Genomic DNA, 18,963 nt, shown 5'->3' on the forward strand with positions numbered 1-18,963 from the left:
TCCTCAGATGTTCCAAGACGAGACTGCATAAAGCCCCGAGCAACTTGGTCTGATCTCAGAGTTAACCCCTGCTTTGAGGGGGAAGCTGGACTGGGAACTTCCTGCAGTCCCTTCCAACCTGAATTACCCTACTGGCATCCTGAAGTGTCCTGTTGATTTATGGCAATAAGGTAGCTAAGTCCACCAAATGCAGACAGCCCGCTGAAGATGCGCATAGAAAAAAGACTGACTAGAGCAACCATATTGCTTTATTATGTTCCATTCCTAATGTTTTTATTTATTGACACAGAAATAGAAATAATTAATTCATGTCAATCATTTTGCTTCGTTTTGTGTTCAAGAGAATTCCACATCATGAAAACACCACAAGTCACGTATCTAAGTCATCATTACTGTTAAACCATGTATTTCTTCTTTAGAGCAGTATTTCTAAAAGTGATTCGACTGTAACATCCTCTAGTGACAGACAATACCTCAGTATTCTACGAGTATTGAAGTAAACACTAAACAAGCAAATGCCTGAGATCACTTTTAAACATACTACTATGGGCTAAGAAGTATAAAATCTGAAACAAAATTATCTGGTGTTTAGCTATGAAAGACAGGCTATTCATCCCAATACATTTTTGTAGAACATCCCCTGCTGTTGTCCAAAACAATTTATAGTAAAACATAGGATAACAAGAATGTGACATGAAGAGTCACCAAGTGTTGACATTATTTAAAAAAAATAATAAAAGTGAATTTTCTTTGCTTTTTCAGGAATGATGATGCATAGAACAGAATAAAGAGGCCCTTTAGCCTTTTCTAACATCGCATGAATATTAAATTTGACTTTCTTTCTGGCTTTACTGGATGGCCAGTAAAATAACTGCTGTGAGCAAAGCTAAGTAAAATAATTGAATAAATACAGTACATACCCACAGGAATATGGCAAATGAAAACTCTTTTCCTTTCAACCAGCTAAGTAGCGTGGCTATCATCATGTACAATAAACTTACAGATCATCAAAAGATCTGAAAATTGAATTCCAAACAAACAAAAAAAAAAAGAGTTCTGACCTTTTCATCATTGGTAGTAGACTCCGGATGAGGTAAAGGACTATCTTGATGAGTTGTCTCTACAACGGAAGGTTCTTCAATTTTATTTCTTATAATTGGTGTTGCCAGAGGAGACAGATCTAGAGGCATCTAAGAGCACCAGTGTAAAACAAAATTACTCAATCTCTAAAAAAATTAAAATATACAAGAAAACGTAAGCAACTAAAGAGAAGTATCAGCCTTGTAATAACAGGGAGGTGTTGATGTTTGGAAGATCTTGATGCAGAGAGCCAGTCAAGGCTATTTTTCCAGCATCTACATGAATACCAGTCTTTGGTCAACACTCCGTCTTTCAACACCAATGTCAGACTAAGCATTTTCTTTTTGAGAATTAAAAACACTTTTCAAGTTTTCCTTTTCCAAGAGTCCCAGGAAAATTATACCTGAGGGAGGACTGTGCTACATGTAAAAATTACAGTTGAGTTATATCTCATGTCACAAAGCACAAAATCCTAACTACAATTCCAAATTAAGAAAGCTACTGTGGACAATTAATTTCAACTTATTGCAGCAAATAATTATTGAAAAAGCAAGTTTTGCATTACTACACAGATAAAATCCACCAGGACACCTGAAACGCCATGAAGAAATTAAGTTACAAAAACATTTAAACCAATAATATAGATTTGAAAGCCTCTACTCATGTCTACTCTGCTACTTTTGCAAGAAACTTCCCCAAAGCTCATCTTCTATTTACATTCTTCCAAATGCTTTTTTCAATTAAATTCCTTGTTTTCTTACAAAATACATTACTAACAGGCAGGGAAGATTCTTAAAAGTGGAATCTCTTTTCATACCACATTTGATATGAAATACTACAGAAAAAAACTGAACTAAAAACCCCCTAGAAAGTGTGCTATTATGGTAAATTTCCCCTCTCCTTGCCATGATTAATCAACCAGAGATAGAGATATGTCAGGTCGGTATTTCTTCTCAAAACACAGAGGGCAGACGGGAAAATTAATACCAATAAAACAAATTGTCAAAGCGTTTAAAATACTTCGCAACTCCTCTAACTTCCTCCAAGGTAGTGGTGAGTTACACAGAAGATATGGTATTAGTACATCCAGAATCAGTATTACCATATGTAGTGTTTTAAGAACAGTTAGCATGCATCAGTTAAAAAAATAAATTAAAACAATAATGATTTGGTATAGTTACGGTAACAAAGCAAGCATGAGGCTTTGTCAGGAATGGATAATAATCCATTGTATTCACAAGTATCTGTTAAAATCTTTACTGAAACAAAACACAGATACTAATTCTGCAAAATCTTTATGTATAATTTTTTTTTAAATCACTGCCTACGAAATCACGTAGGTAAACAACGAAGGGCAAAAATTATACCCAAATTACTGACATTTCTTTAAATTTAGTCTGTATTTAACTCATTATCATTACTATTGATTCTTAGAATAACATTGGTATTTTAAAACTCATCAAAACAATCAGCATTCACATACTAGTCTTTTCATGTGGGTTTCTTACAAATGTTTTTTCTTTCTGCAAAGACTCTTGACTTTTCAGACTTATTTTTTTCTTATTCAAGGTCTAATGAAATTCCAATCAAAGCAAACAATTAACTTCAACAGATATAGACTAGATACTTAAAAAATTAAGACAAAGTCAATGTGTCCCATTGACCATACTAACTACAGAGAATTAATCAGGTAAACTAATCTTCAGAGGAGTAATCTTAGATTTGTATTCTCTCCATACAACATATATAAGCAGCTGGCAAATGATTATTGATACAACTTAGAAGGCAACACATAAATCCAAAGTCTACTTTCTTTAAATGGAGTTTCTGATATGAAAAAAGTAGAAACTCTGAGAATAAAAAGCTTTTTGAACATACTTTCTTAATGTCATCTTCAGAAGCCTTTTTAAACTCATTTTCAAAAGGACTTGCTAATTCATTGAATAAGCCCACTTCTTCACAGTTCTTCAAGAATCGAGTTGGTGTTGGTGTCTGATCTGAAATGAAGTGTATAAAAAGCCCGCAATTTTATTTTAAAAATACCATTTATGAACCTACTTATCGTAAATATTTTTCAGACTAAAAGCAAACAGAAAGAGGCAACGTGCTCAAGAACTCTCTCATGCCTTGCAAGCAGCTCCTTCCTGCCTTGCAGGGAGGCCAGCCAGAAGGCATACTCCACCTGCTGGAGACAAGCAACTGAAGCTTGCAATCAGTAAGCCCCTTAAAGAGTTTCGGGAGTGTATCAAAACATTTCTCTGTCCAGAAACCAGAGGGAGCTATTCTTAAGCGCAGAGTTTAGTATACCAGATCACTTCAGTGAGCAAGTAGGCTCTATTTTCAAATAAAGATGAGGCCTACATGAAGGCATTAATATAAAAAAAAAAAAAAAAAGGAGAAAAATGCACATAGACATCATGGACAGTTTGCTTCCTTCTTTTCATACTGTGAAACAGTAGTGACTACTTTCAAGTGTGTAGAACTTCTAAAAGAAAGTGTAATATTGTACACAAGATGGTATTGACTCCTACTATGCCTCTATAGTCAAGCTGGAACCATAAGACTTCTGGTATCTGGGTGACTACTTTATGAAGCAATTTCAGAAAAGTCTTTTTACAAAGTTTTTGATGCTACATAAATTCCCATTATTTCACTGTCACTACCAGGTCAAAATTAACCATATTTGCCACATAAGTTACCTACACTTAAAATATTGTAAAGTGGTATTATTTGCATCTTACTAAGGTAACCTGGCATTTATGACTAACAGTTCATCAGTTCATACACTGGAACGTGGCTCCAAAGAGACAGACCCTGCCATGGTTTCATTCTTAAACACCTGATTATTTGACAGGTCCCCCTTCTTATTGCAGAGGACCACATTTAGAATTTTAAAACGTATGACTGCTGTTTTAAGAATAACTTTTTTTTTTAATCTGCTTGTCCTAACAAATTAGCCAGTTATTATTAAATTTGGAAAACATTTTAAAGCCTTTGCGAAGTTCATTTAGGCTGTTCCACCACCAAAAAAAACCCAACAAAACAGTCTGACTATAACTTTAGAATAATTAGCATGTGCTATCTTCATTCAAGAGCTTTAACATTTATAATGCCATCAATCATCCATTGGTGATTACTTGTGATCCTGGACAAAAAAAAAAAAGTTACAACTGACCACGGGTATACCATGGATTCAGAGGTGGAAACACAGCAAAAATATTTTGAATTTAAGCTAAAATTAAAACAAAAAAATCATTATCTTCCTTTTACTGTCCCATTTAAAGAACAGTAATTATCAATTCATTCTAATGTCACCATAATATGTAAAAAACACTACATATTTTAAAATTTAGGAGACAAGTAGTATCAATGAATAACTAAAAAAATACAGTTTAATCTAGTTACAGATCCTCTTAAGCATAGCCTTTATTAGTGTGTGTTCTTACTGAATGCTTATTACATAATTTAATCAATTATTAAAGTATTGATCATTGAAAAATACTTAGATTATATATCAGATCCAAATGAAAGTTACTTATGGAGAGAAATACTGGCTTCAAATTCTGACAAAAGCTAATTATGTATGAAAATATTGCCTAAGCACACATTGCAGACAACTATAGCAAAGAAAATATTTTGTATTCTTTTAACATATGTCTATGCATTATGTACAAAAAAATACATAAAATGTATGCCCATTCCAGCAGAAAAGTGAATAAACTAATTATAAAAGTATATACTAACCAGCCACAATGACACTATCATTACGAGCCGGACCAAATTTCAGTGTCATCTCATGTTTATGCTTATGGACAGCCAAATGATCCTCATTGGTAAAACGCTGCAGCAGAAAGTTTTAAGAAATAGTTGTAATTTTGAGTGTGAATAAAGTAATGCGATTCTACAGAAAGTAATTCTTACAACACACAGAACTACTGTTACTACCTTAACAGACAACCCTCGTAGGCAGTTGTATCTTGTTCCTTGGTCAACAGTACCAAGCAGAAATATTATAAAACTCAAAAAAATGTTCATACTAACTAAATAGTAATGATATCAGGGAAATGATAGTGTAAGTACCTACATTCATCAAAGGTCCAAGATAAAACTTCAGAGTGCTGCAGACATCATCAACCATTAGCAAACAGCCACTTGCTATACTAATGGATCTTGACAATGTTTAGTAATTGATTACCACTATTTGGTTTCTGTATTGTGTATATTACCACGATAATGAGAATTGATCTGTAATCACAAACACAGACTTTGCTCTATTTAATAGCGTAAAAATAAAAAAAGTATAGCTCCTGCCCCTGACCATTTACTTTATAAAATAAGAGGCAGATAGGATGGGAAACACTGGAACAATGTCAGACAACTGAAAAGCTGGGAATGAACTAAACCTATCAGCATTCTAAAACTCAATCAAGTTTTCAGATGTATGCCAGTTTTGAGCATGCTTCCCCCAAAACTGGGGTACATTCTATTAAAAAAAAAAAGCAGTAAGCAGACAAGCTAGGTGCTGGAAAATAGAAATTCTTACATTTAGTAACTTGAAATTTTCTATGCATCTGTAATTGTGGGTAAAATTAGTGTTTCAATCCAGATAATCTAAGAAAATGTTATCCAAGATGCAGGTTTCCTAAAAAGAACACATTTCACAAAATATGCAAATTCTTACCTCTCTTTGTGAATATTTGACTCCCAAATTACGTTTCTGATTATTCCTCAATAATTAAAGTTACTCCACATATATCTTGTAACAGATACACACCAAGTGTCATCTCAGAAAACAATATGGAAAATTTTGTTGACCTCAGAATACAATCACCCAGAATATTTCTGTGAGAAAGGACATGTATGTGTGGAGTGGAGAGGGAAATTAAAAATGCAGGACCACTGAAAGACAAGCTGATACAGGCCAGGCACTTTTTTTGTTACAACTCTGTTGCCAAGGGTTCCACATGCCCAGCTCTCCATAGCCTATGTGCCTTATCTCTAGATACAGCATAAGCCAGAAACTTTGGTGCTCTATCAAACTAAGGGACTCAGGTACATCTTTCTGTCCCCACTATGCAATGGACAGGCTCCTTCAGAAGGAATAGGATCTCCAGATCCTGACTCCCTCTCTCTATTCTGTAGTACGAGCTGGCATCTGGAGAAGCCTTGCCCATTTTCACTGATGCTAACTTCTCTCTTCTCCTTCGTGGGAACCAAGGATTGCTGTAGCCCCACAACGCATCTTCTATGAGATTTAGTTGCCAAAACACTTCTGACAGAGCTTTCATCAAAATTAGATTCAAATAGGATGGGGACAAGTATGTTGCTTAGGAGAAGACAGTTCTCTTCTGTTATTTTTGATGTCTCTGAACACATTAGACATAAGAAACCTTAGCCTGTTCCCGCTTTAAATACAGAAAGTTCCATTAATATAACATTAATGTTGTCATTCATGATAAAACCTAAGTTTTCAGAATAAAAATGAAATATTGTGAACTCAAAAGCCAAATAAATCCAAGTGCAGTAATATAATGAAAAAATTCAGCTTAAGATATCCTATATAAAGAATGCAGGGATGTCCAACTCGTGCAGTAGATAATGCAAATTCATTTCCTTTCAGTTTACTAAATTGAAGTATTAAGACGGCTTCCTCTTAAGCAACATCTGCTAAAACACTCAATATTTTTACTTTTCTGCTTACGTTCAGCTGTATATCTACTAATATTATTTATTAGAATACATTAAAACTAAAATAGGAATTGAAATATATTTTGTGGCATGCATACTGTTAGCATCTTCCTATATACAAAAATATACATAAATAAAAATTATGCATTAAATATTTGCAGTCACCATAATTGTGAAGATTAGTTACAAGCAAATGTCACAATGAGCTCTCCACTACCATTGAAATATTCTGAGAAATACAGGTTACCTGATACAAATCAGAATGTTTATTTTTCTTTTAATGAAAGCAAATAAAGCAGGGCTAACAAATGAATTATTTTCAGCTCAGAAAGGGTAATTTAATTAGTTTTTTTTTCTTCTATGGATAGCATTTTCTGAATAAACACACAAAATGCTAGAAATTCTTGCTGTCACCTGCTTTTCAGCAAAACATAGATAGCTTTCTACCAATTACCATAAATCCCCTTTTCTTCGATCCCTACGCATACATTTCACTGTTTTACTTTTATTTGATCAGTGTTAATAACTTCAAGTCAGACCATTACCTGGCCACATCCAGGGGCAGTGCATAAAAAGGGTTTGTCATCACTCATATTCCACAGGTCGTTGTGCTACCTGTATTAATATGAGAATGGAAAAAAATTATACAAATATTGCATCAAGTTATCAATACATCAACATCCACAGGTTATTTTAATATTCCATGGGCAAGAATTTCTGCCTTCTGGCTACACTGAGTATCTAAATACCTGAGATTCAAGTAGAACCTGAATTCCAAACTCTGTCAGGAAGGCACACAAAACCCAATGGGGACATAGCAGGTTTTGAAGACACATCTCAATTGGAAAGTATTCTACCTGATCTAGTTGAAGATGTCCCTGCTCATTGCAGGGGGATTGGACTAGATGAACTTTAAAGGTCCCTTCCAACCCAAACTATTCTATGATTCAATTTGCAGGTAACATGACTAATTGCAAAAAGTATCTGAAAATACAGTAAGACAACTTGTTACTGAAATAAAAATACATTGTAATAACAACCTAATACCCACAATTAAAAACAAGAACAAAGCAGCAGACAAAACAGTAGTCAAGGATACAGTGCCAACAGATGAGAAAAAGTGATTGATTCCTTAGTCTTTTCATAAACTTTAACGCTTATCTTTAAAGATAAGTTAGCAGATAGCCCTTTATGTAAGCTGTTACAAGTTTAATTACAAAACCATGTACTTTAAGTAAATGTTTCAGCTATACAGCTAAATTACCAACAGGCTAAAAAATATTTAAGTAGTAAATTAATTATGGTTTGTGCTGGTTTGCATACTCATCACACATACCTGCCAGATTTCACATATAAACCTGTTTCATAGGGCAAACTATCATATCCTCCTTTTCATGGCAATGAGCTGTAATTGTAAGAAAATATTAATTACTATGCATGTTAAACATGTATTATTACATGATTTTGTAAAGTTAAATGATACAATGCCCACTATTCACCCATTAAACACAACAGTTTCACAAAGAAAGTATTTACTTCAATACATCCTCTAATTAGTTATGCTTTCTCTCAGACAGAAGGAGATGCTTCTACTCTTTCATCCTGCAAGCACAGAACAAACATTGCCAGGCAGCATCACCCCACCTCAGGAAGAGAAAGGGAAACACAGATGAGACTGAGCCAACTTGTGCTGGACAAAGCATAAAACCAGTATGTGGATGCTGTGACATCAAAATAATAAAGTTTTGGTACAATGAACACATAAAATCAAGATACTGTTGTCGCATCACTAAACCCAAAAGTGAAGAGTAACTAATCTCAATACTAGTGTTACCTCATTTTAGGGTCAAGTAACAGGGCGGGCAGGGGGGAATGAATGTACCAAATTAGCTAATTAGGCAGAAGATGACAAGCACTCTCAAGCCATCTGTGGCTTTACCCTGGAGGAAATACATTCATCTTTAAATATGAGTATTTGTATGGAGATCTAACGATGTTAGTTCTGAACACTGCTTAGCTTGATGAAGCAAATAAAGATTAATAAAGATGTCTTTATGATTAAGATCGTAAGCAGAATAAATTGACCTCTCCCCCAACAGGCTGGTCATGAGAAGTTGCAATGCTTCTGAAACTGTCTAACCATCCTAAGAATGTATACTTCTGATACACCATTTAGCACTAGACACAAAACAGATCAAGTAAGCATAAGCAAATCGTTTAAGGCTTAATACCTCAGAGATCTGCAGGGAACATGTTACCTGGTCCTTTTGCCTGCGTATGTACAGTAAAAAACTACTGTACAGACTTTTGGGATATTACATCAAGGAGAAGGAGACCCCAGTGTCCTTGGTCATGGGCACTGAATAGCAAAAAAGCAAAACATGGAGTGGAGGAGATTCCAAAGCATCACTTCTAAATATGTATGTTCAACAGAATGAGGACTCTGAACCGAGATCAGAAGCCAAGAAGAGATGAATGGCTGCCAGAAACTTTAGAGTCTTTGGCACTGACAACTCAGGGAAACATTTATGTCCCAAAGAAAGGATGCCAAAGCAAGTCAGGGTTGGAGATTGTTCTGCTATTATTTGCAAAGAGTTCACAACCTGTCTCAAGTTTCTGAAGGGATGAAATACTTCTTGAACTGTCCAAACTTTGAACTTGGTACTGTCACCAATAAAGAGTATTAACAAGGTTATGGACAAGTTTGAATACTCACGACTAAGGCTTTAGAGTAAAAAAATAAGGCCCTTATCAGTGAGCTTTAGTATTACATCCTTATATTATCTAGAACGTCAACAAACACTTAAAAGCTATTCCATGAGCTTATTATCCTTGTTCAGCTGTGCTACAATCAGATTTTTTTTTATTTAAATGTAGGTTCAAAACTAACAAAGTCGGTCCCCTTTAGATCTCAAAGGAATTTGCTTTGTTAAATTTTGATCATGGGACACCATATAGTTATACATGGCTACAATAGGCACATATGGATATATATTATATACAGAGGAGTTATATCCATATCAGAAATATCTGAAGGGAAAAGAAACAATTGTGGGTTTTTTATCCAAAGAATGACAGATTTTGGTTTAAAAAGTGCATGTAGGACATTTTCTCCACTCTGTTCCTATAGCTTGTTGTCAGTCTTTCACAAGTGCATAGTATCAGCCATAAAATCTACTTCATCCTCAGTTAGTACTTTTCTTAAGTCATAAGCTGTAAAGATCAATTTTTCAAGTCTGCTCATTTTCTCCTTTAAAGGAATATTACCAAAATACATATTTGCATATGAAGTTGCTATCTGGTTCTGTGTTTTGGTTTGTGAAGCCTGTGAATTTTGAATGCCCAATTTATAAACTAAAAGTAAATCCTTGTCAAAAAGAAGAAGTGTCGGCCTCCTGGCAAACTTACTGGAAAAAGTTGGAGATAAATTCATTTCCTCATCTTTGTAGTATTATTTTACTGCAGGCTACAAGGAATTTTGTGAGGTAATGCCTTGTGAAGAGATTCCAGCTAACGTCTGAGGAAAGAAGAAAAAAAAAAAAAAGAGAAAAAAAAAAAAAGAGTACCTTGAAGCAGTAAAATTTTAGTGCACTTAGAAGAAAAAAGAAGTTCACTCATGCATTCCAGCAAGACCTCGGACATTACAAATCTAAACAGAAACCGGATCCAACAGGATAGGAAAACAAAGGGCTCACGTTCGTTAGTGTAGCCAACTCAGTAAGGATTGTATTTACATATTACAAAGACAAACGCAAAGCTTGCACCTAGAACGAAATGACTCCATGCAACCGTTCAGGCTGAGGGCCAAGTGGCTGTCAAGCAGCTTTGGGGCAGAACCTGTAACTCCTGGTGGACAGCAAACTGAACACAATTCAGCATCATACTGCTTGCAGTATGCACTGAAAGCTAACAGCCTACTGGCCTGAATTAGCAAGAGCATAGCAACCAGATGAAGGGAATTGATTGTTATTCTTTACCTGGCACTCATGAGGCTACAGCTGGACTGCTGTGCCCAGTTTTGAGCCCTTCAAGACAGATGACAAAGTGGAGCGAAACCAGCAGGGGCCCCACCAAAATAATTAGGAGGCTGGACTATTACATACAAGAGGAATATCAGGAGGCAAAGTTTGTTTGGCATGGAGAAGAAAGGCTAAGGAAGAATCTATTTGCTGTCTTACATCATCTAATGTATTCTTACAGAGAAGACACATCCAGACTCTGGGTAGCGTACGACAAAAGGATGAGATGCAACATTTACAAGACACATTAAGAAGGTTACAAGCAAGTATAAGGGGAGGTAAAAAAAAGAACAGGAAAAAAAAAATAAATCACACAGTGAAGGCAACTGAACACTGGAACAGGGTGCCCAGTGGGGCTATGGAATCTTCATCCTTGGGCATATTAAAAATGAGTGGATGACATTCTGAGGAACCCAAGATAACTCTGAAATTTGAAGTATACCATAAAGATGTCATAGCTAGAAACAGACGTAAACAACAGCAAAAGACAATCCAAACTTGGGTAATGTTCTGACAGGTTTAGAAGACAGTGTAGTTAACTTTACAGCCCAACAACTAAAACTATTGCTGCTAGGGAAAACAAGCAAACAAACCAACCTCATCTTTTGCCTCCTCTTTTCCTTCTGGATTGTTTGTTGCCTCACAAGAATAAAAAGACTAACACATAGAAGGCAAATTTTCAGAAACAAAAGTTTGTGATTGCCATTCTGATTTCAAAAGATTATTAGAGACTGACTGCTCTAAGAGAGAATATCACAGTACAAAAGAAGAACTTACAAAATACTCTTCCCCTGAAAACCAAAATAGAAACTTAAATGCCATCTTGACAAATATGTTATTCACCCAACCAATTGAGAAATAAAGTATGTAAACTGCTAACCCAATCACTAGAGATGAATTATAGCCATCTTGGATTGTTACCCGGGGAACAGCAAACACCCTGTCCCATAGAAAAAAAATATGGTTCCTGAAGCAATCCAATCAATGTGCAACTCCAGCCTCAACTTAGCTCTTCAGATAAACTGAAGAGTTCAGTGAAATGATTCTTACTACAGTCCACTGAACTGCAACTTTCTTCTGTAAGCCTTCCAACCCTAAATTCCTTTCAGTAGCATAACGAAGCCCATACATAGAACTCTTTTGAGTTACAGGGAGAAACAGGATCAGACCTCAACATGGAAAAACCATTAAATAATCTCAGCAATATATCAACTTCGGTACTTAAATCATAAAGTAATCTCTCTTTTTTAGTGTTTGCTCAATACTTCTAATGCAAAGGTAAAATACTTTCACATCACTCCTTTTTAAAAGGTTGTAATCCTCTTTTATCACTTTTGGAAAGCAAACAGTACAATAAAATATATAAATAAGTATATATATGTGCTTAAAATATATACAACACAGAAATAAGAACAGGTTTGCAAGCAATTTACTAATATTTAGCATAGTGTGCTTGTTTAAAAAAAATAAAGATGTTTCTATGAAATGTCACACTAATGTTTTTCTAAATGTGTTACAAAAATAGCTGCAACAACCATTTGTATATTTTTATAAGATTTTAATTAAACATCTTAGGTACACTTTTCTGGAAACTATTACTACATACTCTGAGGCTTGCTTCTAAAATACCTTTCTGTAGACAATTTGTAAAAGAATAGAATCATACACTGACTTAAGCAATGTCTTGGTGGCTTATTTTACTGGTAAAATTTCTCCTGTTTTCTCTTAGTTCCCTACATACAGGAGCATGGAAAACACAACTACACAACTAACGCCTTGTTTCGATTTTTTTTTTCTATTAAACATTTAAATAGCTGTAAAATAGTTTTAAATAGCTTTTAAAGTTTAAATGTTTTGGTTTTTTTTTTTTTAGTTTTAAATAGTTTAAAATGTATATGTATTGATAATCCCTGCAAAAACCTCTCCAAATTTGCTGAGAAAAAAAAAAAAAAAAATCACCCTTCATACATACCTAGTAAAGATTTGTCAGACTTGGAGCTAAAGCCTCTGAACAGTTTCCCTGTATAAAGCATGCTGTATGCCAAAAGACCTCTATGCACTAACCTGCTCAGGGGTTGTGCAGTCTCACCCTGTAATTACTTATTGTTAGCACCACGGCAATACAGAGACTGCCCTCCTGCAACTTCAGGGCTGACATAAACAGCATGGAAGAAAACAGTCTGAACTGAACACAGAAAAGACAGAAAACTATAAGCATACAAAAAAAAAAAAAAAAGAAAAAAAAACTTAAAACTTTTCCATTTCAGCATTCCTATACTGGCCAGCAAGCTAGAAGAGAGATGCACATTCTCATAAGTGTGTCACCCCCCCTAAACTGGACAGTCCGTAGAGGACAATCTGACAGTCTGCAGCTACAGTAGTAGCTCATTTATCTACCACTGCTTACATGTGATGCAAACGCAAGTTTTGTGGGTGGACTGACCACCCACATGCAGCTCCAACTCAAGAAACATCTGTACATTCTGTTTTGAAGATGATGAGAAAGTTGGACAAAACCTGCATTAGGCCACTGAGACAAATCAGAATTATAGTAGCCCATCAGCATCTAGTCTCCCTTGGGTCTGTACATTACTAAGTGCTTAAGTTACAGTATCAGTAATGTATTTTCCTACGGATGTTTGTACTTCCTCAAGACCGATCACGTCTATTCAACATTTCCTTTTATTCTTTACATTTGATCTGGGATTGTGCCCCGTTTCACTGCAAGATAAAAACTCTTGCTGTATACAGAACTGTTAACTCTTAGTAAGCTTATCTGTAGATGACATCTTAGTGTGTGATTGCTTTAGATAGCCCCAGTTTTTTAACATTTTACCACAAAGCTTCATTTTACAATAGGAAACAAGCATAAAAGGGAAAGGCCAAAGTATTTCAGTCTTTATCAATTTAAAGAGTTCTACTTGAGGTGCATACTTTTTCAAAGTGAAGTCAAGTGGACTGAATATATTTGCCAAGTAAAGAACAACATTCTCTTAATGGTTACCTGAAGAGGTGAATTTAGTGTTTTGCTTGGCTCCGTACGTGCATTTTAATAGACATGCTTCTTTAAATGAGGAAAAAAAAAAAAAGTAGCTATTTTTGTTTTCCAAGTTTAAACACTTCAAAATTAAGAGAGATGGCTTTCTCATGCAACTGAGCAAATCAATGCAAATCAAAATGAACAGGGCACCTTTTATACTTTCAATACTTTCACACAGCATTGCATAGCATAAATGTTAATCACCTCCCACATTTGAGCCTGTCTTTATTTCCACAATTTTCTATAGAGGTTGACTTGCTAAAAAATAAATAAAACCAAAATTTGTATTTTAAAAGAAAAAAAAAAAATCATTGCTCCACTTACCTGGAGGGACTGGAACAGCTATTTTTTCAGTTTCCTATAAAGCAAAAGAAAGGAGAAGCAAAAGTGGTGTAATTAATACTTGACCATTACAATCCACTTTCAAAAGCATCCTGACTGACTGTATTTGTGTAATGCCACAGAATTTAGCATTCCCAAAAAATAAAACTGAACAGTTAAAAGAAAGGAGGAGAAAGAGTTTGAAAAATAAAAACATTCCTTCTTATAAAGAAAGTGGAATCATGAGAAAGTAGCTTAGTAGATTCTGCAAGAAAACTCTAAGCTGTAGTCCAGAATATTTAAAGGTTGTAAACCTGAAAACTGGCAAAGAGGAAAATGGAAGCTCCTTCTTCACACTTCACTGCTTAAAAGAGTGGTTGTGCTATTTCCTAGAAGACACATGATCTGTTTCAGAGAGTTCTGTGGAAGAATAAGGAAGAATGTAATGCCTGTACCATAATGCTCAGATTTTTTCTTTTTCAAAGTCAAACATTGGGCATTTTTGCTGATGTTATTAGTTAACTACTTGTAACTCCTGTCTAAGGTTAATTCCATACCTTCCTCAGTTTGTCTAAGATTCTATAAATAAAGGGAGGAGTGTCTGGACAAGAAGAAAAAGATGTTAGAAATGTAGAAATGAGGACAATTGACTTAACAAGTTCAAATAACAACAAGAAAGCCAGTTGGACAATCACGTGTATAGAAATAAAGCAATTCAGTTACTTCAGCTTTGCTGAAGGAGCAGCCTTTTTCCATATGAAGGTATATTTCTGGTTAATGGAGAGCACTAATGGAATAAAGAAGAGTCCTTATACCTAACGTTTACTGTTGGCTGAATATGGCAGCTCCTAAGTCAACCCCCTAGCTCAAGTATTTTTCAGAGGCACCTTGATCTTTCTTTGACTTACTGGAAATTCATGCTATGTGAATACAGCTCTGTAGGTAAGTGAAAGGCCAATGAACCTCAGAGAAGAAATATACAGGGGTTAATATTCCACTGATCTTCTCAAAATTTGCTTACAGAGATATCAGGACTTACCCTCCCAACTAATTTATCGGGGTTTGAACATCGTAATGTTGCCCATCAACCCAACAAACACTAGAAATCCAATGTACTTTTGCTACACTACTTCCAACAAGTTAAAAAAAAAAAAAAGCTTAACAAAAAGTTAAGCATCCCTGAAATATAAAATTGAATACAATAATTAAGAATTTAATTTAAAAAAATCTTTTAATATATCATAAATATCCCACTACAGGACTCCCATTGCTCATTTAAACAGAATCTTTTTCTTTCCTGTAAGCAGTAATATAAATGACCATTTGCATTTACCTAGAAAGGGAAACACACTATATTGCTTGGAATAGCTTACTAAAGAGAAGCTGCTATCTGAATTGAAACTAATGGAAAAGTTCTCAGGCTGAACTGAAACTGACACAGGACAAAGTTGGAAACAATGTATCATAAACTTAGGGAAAAAATGCATTGAATAATTATTAAATATTGATTCATATTTCTATCACTAACTATATCCAATCCCTCCTTAGAGTGCACATTATTGATGTGAAACAAATGTAGTTAAGTTATGCTGGAGGACAATAAGTTGAAATCTATTCATTATTCCAAAAGAGAAGTTAATGGTATTGAATCATGTTTGCTCCTCTGAAAAAAGTTTAATGCATTGCTTTTTACAGAAATTCAAGGTTATTTTAAGAAACCATAAAAAAAAACCCCACCATGTTGAGATTAGAAATAACATATAAACTTTTAAAAACAGTAGAGCTTCTCAGAGATATAAATGTGCATTTGTAAGTTTAAACTGATTTATACTGGAAGGAAAAAAAAAGAATAGCTGATAACAGAAAAGGAATTTTAGGCAACAGATATACCCAACATTTAATTAAACAAGATTCGAGAGAATACCGTATTTCAGGCTGCTCAAGACTGTCACAAAACAGAAGTAGCATGAAAACCAAAATTATGTATAAAGTTACATATGATCAAATTTAAGACTGAAAGCATCTTATGTTAGATGCTGCATAGCCTAGAAGTTTCTGGAAAAAGACACACCAAACATGTTCTTATTTCTAGAAGCAAAATCTGGATAAAAACACCAACTACACTGAAGATCAAAGGCCCAACTAGATGATTAAGTATTAGCATGCAATATAAGTACTAATATATAAACTCATAAAGGATTTTTTAAAAAAGCTGTTTCACTCCATCTACACACTAAGATTTTTTTTTATTATTATTTCACATTTCTCTTTATGCATTATATAACAAGCAGTCCCTGACAAAGTTACTGTTTTGCTTAATATGACAACTTTCTGATTTTGATTCTGGAATGCAGAATTATGAACACTAAGAGAACACCTAACTTGTTCTCTGTCCCTCTGAAATTAGGTCTGCAACTGGATGTCCACTAGTAGTAACTTCTATTTCAGTAGAAGGCTGAACAAATCATGTCTAGACGCTTATGGCAGACTAGGACCACAAGGAAAAGTCCTCCTCATCCTACAAGCTAGTGCTGAATTTAGCATCAAACATAGACCTAGTAGAACTACAAGTTAACTTCAGGAACATTTGTTTTTGTTAACTCCATCTAGCTTTACACTCAGCAAGAGCTTAGGTTGTTCACTGCCACGAGTAGAACATGACAAGAAGAAAACAAAAATATTATTTTAAAAGGTGAAAAAGAAAATACACTTTGGCCATATTCATGGTCATTATTTGGAAAGAGGCGGATGATTCAGAGCTTCCAGCTTTATTAGATTTGCTCATTCTAGTGCAAGGGAACAGGTGACAGTATCACTAATTGAAGATAAACATTTCTGGGAGAAAGTAACATAAAAAAAAGCAAATTGGTGATACAGAGTGCATAGACAGGACACGGAAACATACTCATGGATCCCATCTCAAGAACAGGGATACAGAAAGGTTGTAGAAAGAGTAAGACTGCAGAAGCAACATGGCAGCACACATATCCCTTAACTCTAAACATCAAGTTGCACCGTGGCATAAAGCATTTGTGCCTAAAATATCACACAGCCATCATTGCTTGAGGGCCTGTGATGTGTGTTTTTTTCACATGAAAGCTTCAGACACCTTTTAAGACAACTCGAGATGCAAAATGCACAATAACAGGCAAAGTCAATGGGGCAGCTGGTCCAGAAGGACCACGTCCACGGCCAGATCCCAGACAGGCCAACACCTCCCGCTGGTGCAGCAAAGCTGCTCTTAGCGCCCAGCACCCCCACACACCGTACCCTCCTTGACACCAGCACCGGGTACGGACCCAGGCCTCCCTTCAGAGCAGAAGATGGATGCAGGGAGAGGCCTGCTCGGAGCTGAGGCGGAAAGGCCGAGGCTGGCTGCCCCCTTCCTCCGCCCTCCTCCATGCCTCACACCCCCGCGGGCCGGACCCGGGGCAAGCACTGGCGATGCCCCCGCGGGGCAGCCCGACGATGGACGCAGGGCGCTGCAGCCCCCTTCACCCACCCACCCGCCTCCCCGCCCCGCTCGGCTCTCTCGGGGCGCCAGGACCCCTACCTCCGGGCGGGTAACGGTCTCGGCGGCGCCGGCCGGGCCGCCCCGCCCCGGCTCTAGGAGCGGCGGGAGGCGCAAGCCGAGGTGGGGGAGGGGGCTGCCGTGGAGAGGAGCGGCGGCGCCATGTTACTGCCTCCCGGGTATCCCCCCCGCCTACCGCCGAGCGGGACCGCTCCCTCCCCTTCACACCCCGGGCCACCCGCCCGCCCGGGTGCCGCCGCGGCGCACAGGGAGAAGGAGGAGGAGCCGCTGGGCCGGGCCGGACCGCGCTAGTGTTTACAAACTCACCCGGGAACGCGGGCCGAACCGCGCGTTAAAGGCCGGGTCCCCCACAGGCTTCCGTCACTTCTCGCGATAGCTGGCCTGACATCTCCGCGGGCAGCGGGGTGGTGCAGGTCACGTGGTCGGGGGGGCGGGGCGGAAGGCGGGGCTCGCCGCGGATTGGGCGATGTCGGGAGGGGGCGGTTTGAGGGACGGTGTGGCCGGAAGCGCCAAGTGCCTGGGTGTGGCCGAGCGGCGCCGCGGCGCGGCTGGAGCTGGGGAGGTGCTGCCGGGTTCCCCCGCAGGCGGGCCACCGAGCCGACGGTGCTAACGACAGCTCTCGCGCCCCGTTCGGCCAAGAGCTTCGTTAGTGGCGTTAAATGGCTCCCCAGTGTTCGGTGCAGTGACCGCGTCTGGAGAGCGCATCTGCCACGACAGCCAAGCCAAGCTGTGTCCCTTGGGCCAAGCTGCAGCTGCCGAAGGGTTCGCACACGCATGTGGGATGGGGAGCTCGGAGGATGGAGTGCCCCCTCCTCCGCTGCTGGCTCTGCAGGAGAACCCAGGGAAAGCAGCAGCAGGCAGGCAGAGGCTACATCGAAGCCTTGGAATAATAGAAGTTTTGGAATAATCGGCCCTCCAAACCCATGTACTGACTGTATTCCTGGGGTTTCCCAGTCTCCCAACACACATCTCTCATGGCTGGAACCAGGTGTGTGCCTGAAGCCATTCTTCTGCTCAACATTCACCTTACTGAACGTTGCATCAAAAATGCTGCAGCACTGTACAAGGGAAGGAAGCATCTTTACCTAAATTTAACACAGAAGAAATTAGCATTTTGGATGAGTTAAAATTCATAATCATAAATGGCAATGTGGTTTAGCAAGTGCATGCTCTGAATCACAGATGAGATTTTAATTCTGTGTATCATTTGGAACTGCTGTCTTCTAAGACTGACCGGAGTATGAGAATATGAATAACAAAAAAAACCCCTAACTTCTAAAAAA

The 18,963-nt window shown here is 37.4% G+C and overlaps 1 protein-coding gene across 3 annotated transcripts in view; it reads right to left on the reverse strand.

Annotated features, from left to right (window-relative positions):
* The window catches only part of ATF2 (activating transcription factor 2), a 50,292-nt gene extending 32,238 nt beyond the window's left edge, over positions 1-18,054 (reverse strand). For 2 of the 3 annotated variants that reach the window (XM_074144779.1, XM_074144781.1), the window contains exons 1-7: positions 17,987-18,054; positions 14,152-14,185; positions 8,105-8,173; positions 7,314-7,383; positions 4,825-4,921; positions 2,959-3,077; positions 1,062-1,190 (exon numbers count right to left, since the gene is read on the reverse strand). In XM_074144779.1, coding sequence (XP_074000880.1) covers positions 1,062-1,190; positions 2,959-3,077; positions 4,825-4,921; positions 7,314-7,361 — 393 coding nt within the window. In that variant the 5' untranslated portion in view covers positions 7,362-7,383; positions 8,105-8,173; positions 14,152-14,185; positions 17,987-18,054. Of the gene's footprint in view, positions 1-1,061; positions 1,191-2,958; positions 3,078-4,824; positions 4,922-7,313; positions 7,384-8,104; positions 8,174-14,151; positions 14,186-17,986 lie in introns of those variants that run through there. The other variant, XM_074144782.1, reaches the window with a different exon arrangement.
* Positions 18,055-18,963: the final 909 nt, after the last annotated feature.

Source organism: Numenius arquata, chromosome 3 (genome assembly GCF_964106895.1).
Source record: "Numenius arquata chromosome 3, bNumArq3.hap1.1, whole genome shotgun sequence".
In the NCBI taxonomy this organism is placed as follows: Eukaryota; Metazoa; Chordata; class Aves; order Charadriiformes; family Scolopacidae; genus Numenius; species Numenius arquata.